Source organism: Chiloscyllium plagiosum, unplaced genomic scaffold (genome assembly GCF_004010195.1).
Source record: "Chiloscyllium plagiosum isolate BGI_BamShark_2017 unplaced genomic scaffold, ASM401019v2 scaf_11377, whole genome shotgun sequence".
Classification (NCBI taxonomy): Eukaryota; Metazoa; Chordata; class Chondrichthyes; order Orectolobiformes; family Hemiscylliidae; genus Chiloscyllium; species Chiloscyllium plagiosum.
Window position 1 is genome coordinate 1 of NW_025179887.1, and position 2,098 is coordinate 2,098.

Below are 2,098 nucleotides of genomic sequence, written 5' to 3' on the forward strand. Positions count from 1 at the left end.
GAGTGTTTAAACTCCTCAGTATGATGAAGGCGCATGCATGCACTCACACACATACATACACTCTCTCTCACACACACACACCCACACACAGACACACATACACTCTCTCTCTCACACACACACACTCCCTGATCACCTTCGAAATTGGGCAAAGAGCTGATCTTACTGCCTACCCCACCCCCCTGCTGGGGCTGGGGCCTTTGTTTAAACGTCTTATCTGAAAGTTGGCACTTGCTGCACTGCCTGGAGTTTGTGCTCCAGTCTCTTTGGAGTGGGACTTGATTCTGTAGCTGTGTGGCCCAGAGGCAGGTGCACTACCCGCGGGCGCCTGCTTGGAAGGTTGCAGTGTTGTGGATCTTTATCTCTTCCCCCTGCCCCTCGTTTAGAACCTCAGACAGGTCACTGAGTTGTTGGCCGGTTTTGGGTGGGGAGGGGAGGGGGTTTAGTCTTTACATCAGCACGCACTGGCAGCCGAAACACCCCGTTGACGAGACTTTCAAGGTGGCCCTGGTGGCGGTTTCGAAAACCTCCCAGACGCCTTCCTTCGTCTTGGCCGAGCATTCCAGGTAATCGTACGCCCCGATCCTCTCGGCCATCGCCCGGCCCTCTTCCCACCTCACCGGCTCCTTCCTGCTCCGGGCCAACTCCTTCCGCACTCGCTGGTCACTCCGCAGGTCCCTCTTGTTACCCACCAGTATCACCGGCACACCGGGACAGAAGTGCCTGACCTCGGGCATCCACTTGTCTGGAATGTTCCTCAGTGAGTCGGGGCTGTCCACCGAGAAGCAGATGAGGATGACGTCAGTGTCAGGGTAGGAGAGGGGCCGCAGGCGGTCATAGTCCTCCTGGCCAGCGGTGTCCCACAGCGCCAGCTCCACCAGCCTCTGGTTCACTTCTATATCCGCCACGTAGGTCTCGAATACCGTGGGAACGTAGTCTTCGGGGAACTCGTCCTTGCTGAGGACAAACAGCAGGCTGGTCTTACCACAGCCACCATCGCCAACCACCACCAGCTTCCTCCTTAATGCGGTCATAATGCCCTCTCTGCTACTCCTTGATCTAATTGCTGATATGACGGCAAAGTTCTCTCTCTCTCTCTCTCTCTCTCCCTCTCTCTCTCTCTGTGTGTCTCTCTCTCTCTCTCTCTCTCTCTCTCTCTGTGTGTTCAGCCTCTGCCGGCACTCTGCAGGACCACAGCTCCCAGCTGTTCTATAAACCAGTGCAAGCAGCGACAGGCCAAGCCGGTTGGTCTAGTTTCTCTGAGCTCAGCACTCCGGCTGCAGTGATTGGGCCTTTCTGCAGAAACTGTTCGACATCATCATTGTTCAACTCTTGTTTCCGCCACACCTTTCACAGAGCCCAGGTACTGCCTTTGAAAATAGCCAGCAGCTTTCCCTTCTCGTTATCCTGTTCAGCTCATTTTTTTTTCCCTCCGAGCTGACTCACAGCAGCACTCAGCCCACATGGAGGCCATTCAGTCCGCACGCCTGTGCCAGCCCTCTGAATGATTTGTGCAATTATTCCTCCCCAGAGCCCCGACAGTGCAGAAAGTGGCCGTTCAGCCCATCAAATCAGGACTCACCTCCAAACAGCATCCCTCCTCCAGACACGCCCCACATTATCACATCCTATCCCTGTAACCCTGCATCTCCCGTGTCTAATCCAACTAACTGATACATTTTTGCACATCATGGGCAATTTCCCATGGCCAATCCGGCAAACCTGCACATCTTTAGACCGTGGGAGGAAACCAGAACACACTCAGAGGAACCCACGCAGACATGGGGAGAACATGCAAACTCCACACAGACAGTTGCCTGAGGGTGAAATCGAACCCGGGTCCCTGGCACTGTGAGGCAACCATTTCTGATGAAGGGCTTTTGCCCGAAACATCGATTTTCCTGCTCCTCAGTTGCTGCCTGACCCTGCTGTGCTTTTCCAGCACCACTCTGATCTAAACGCTGCAAGGGAACAGTGCTAACCACTGAGCCACCATGTTGCCCCTCCCCAAGAAGGGCTTATGCCCGAAACATCGATTCTCCTGTTCCCTGGATACTGCCTGACCTGCTGCGCTTTTCCAGCAACACATTTTCAGCTC

The 2,098-nt window shown here is 54.7% G+C and overlaps 1 protein-coding gene across 1 annotated transcript; it reads right to left on the bottom strand.

The window, feature by feature from the left end:
* Positions 1–130: 130 nt before the first annotated feature.
* On the bottom strand, positions 131–1,175 carry LOC122545416 (rho-related GTP-binding protein RhoB-like). The gene has a single exon (XM_043684446.1). It carries the CDS (start codon positions 1,032–1,034, stop codon positions 450–452), a length of 585 nt encoding a protein of 194 aa, XP_043540381.1. The 5' UTR covers positions 1,035–1,175; the 3' UTR covers positions 131–449.
* Positions 1,176–2,098: the final 923 nt, after the last annotated feature.

What these genes read in the sequence shown, in the direction of transcription:
- LOC122545416 (XM_043684446.1), bottom strand. Translation starts at nt 1,034, where the DNA reads ATGACCGCATTAAGGAGGAAGCTGGTGGTGGTTGGCGATGGTGGCTGT.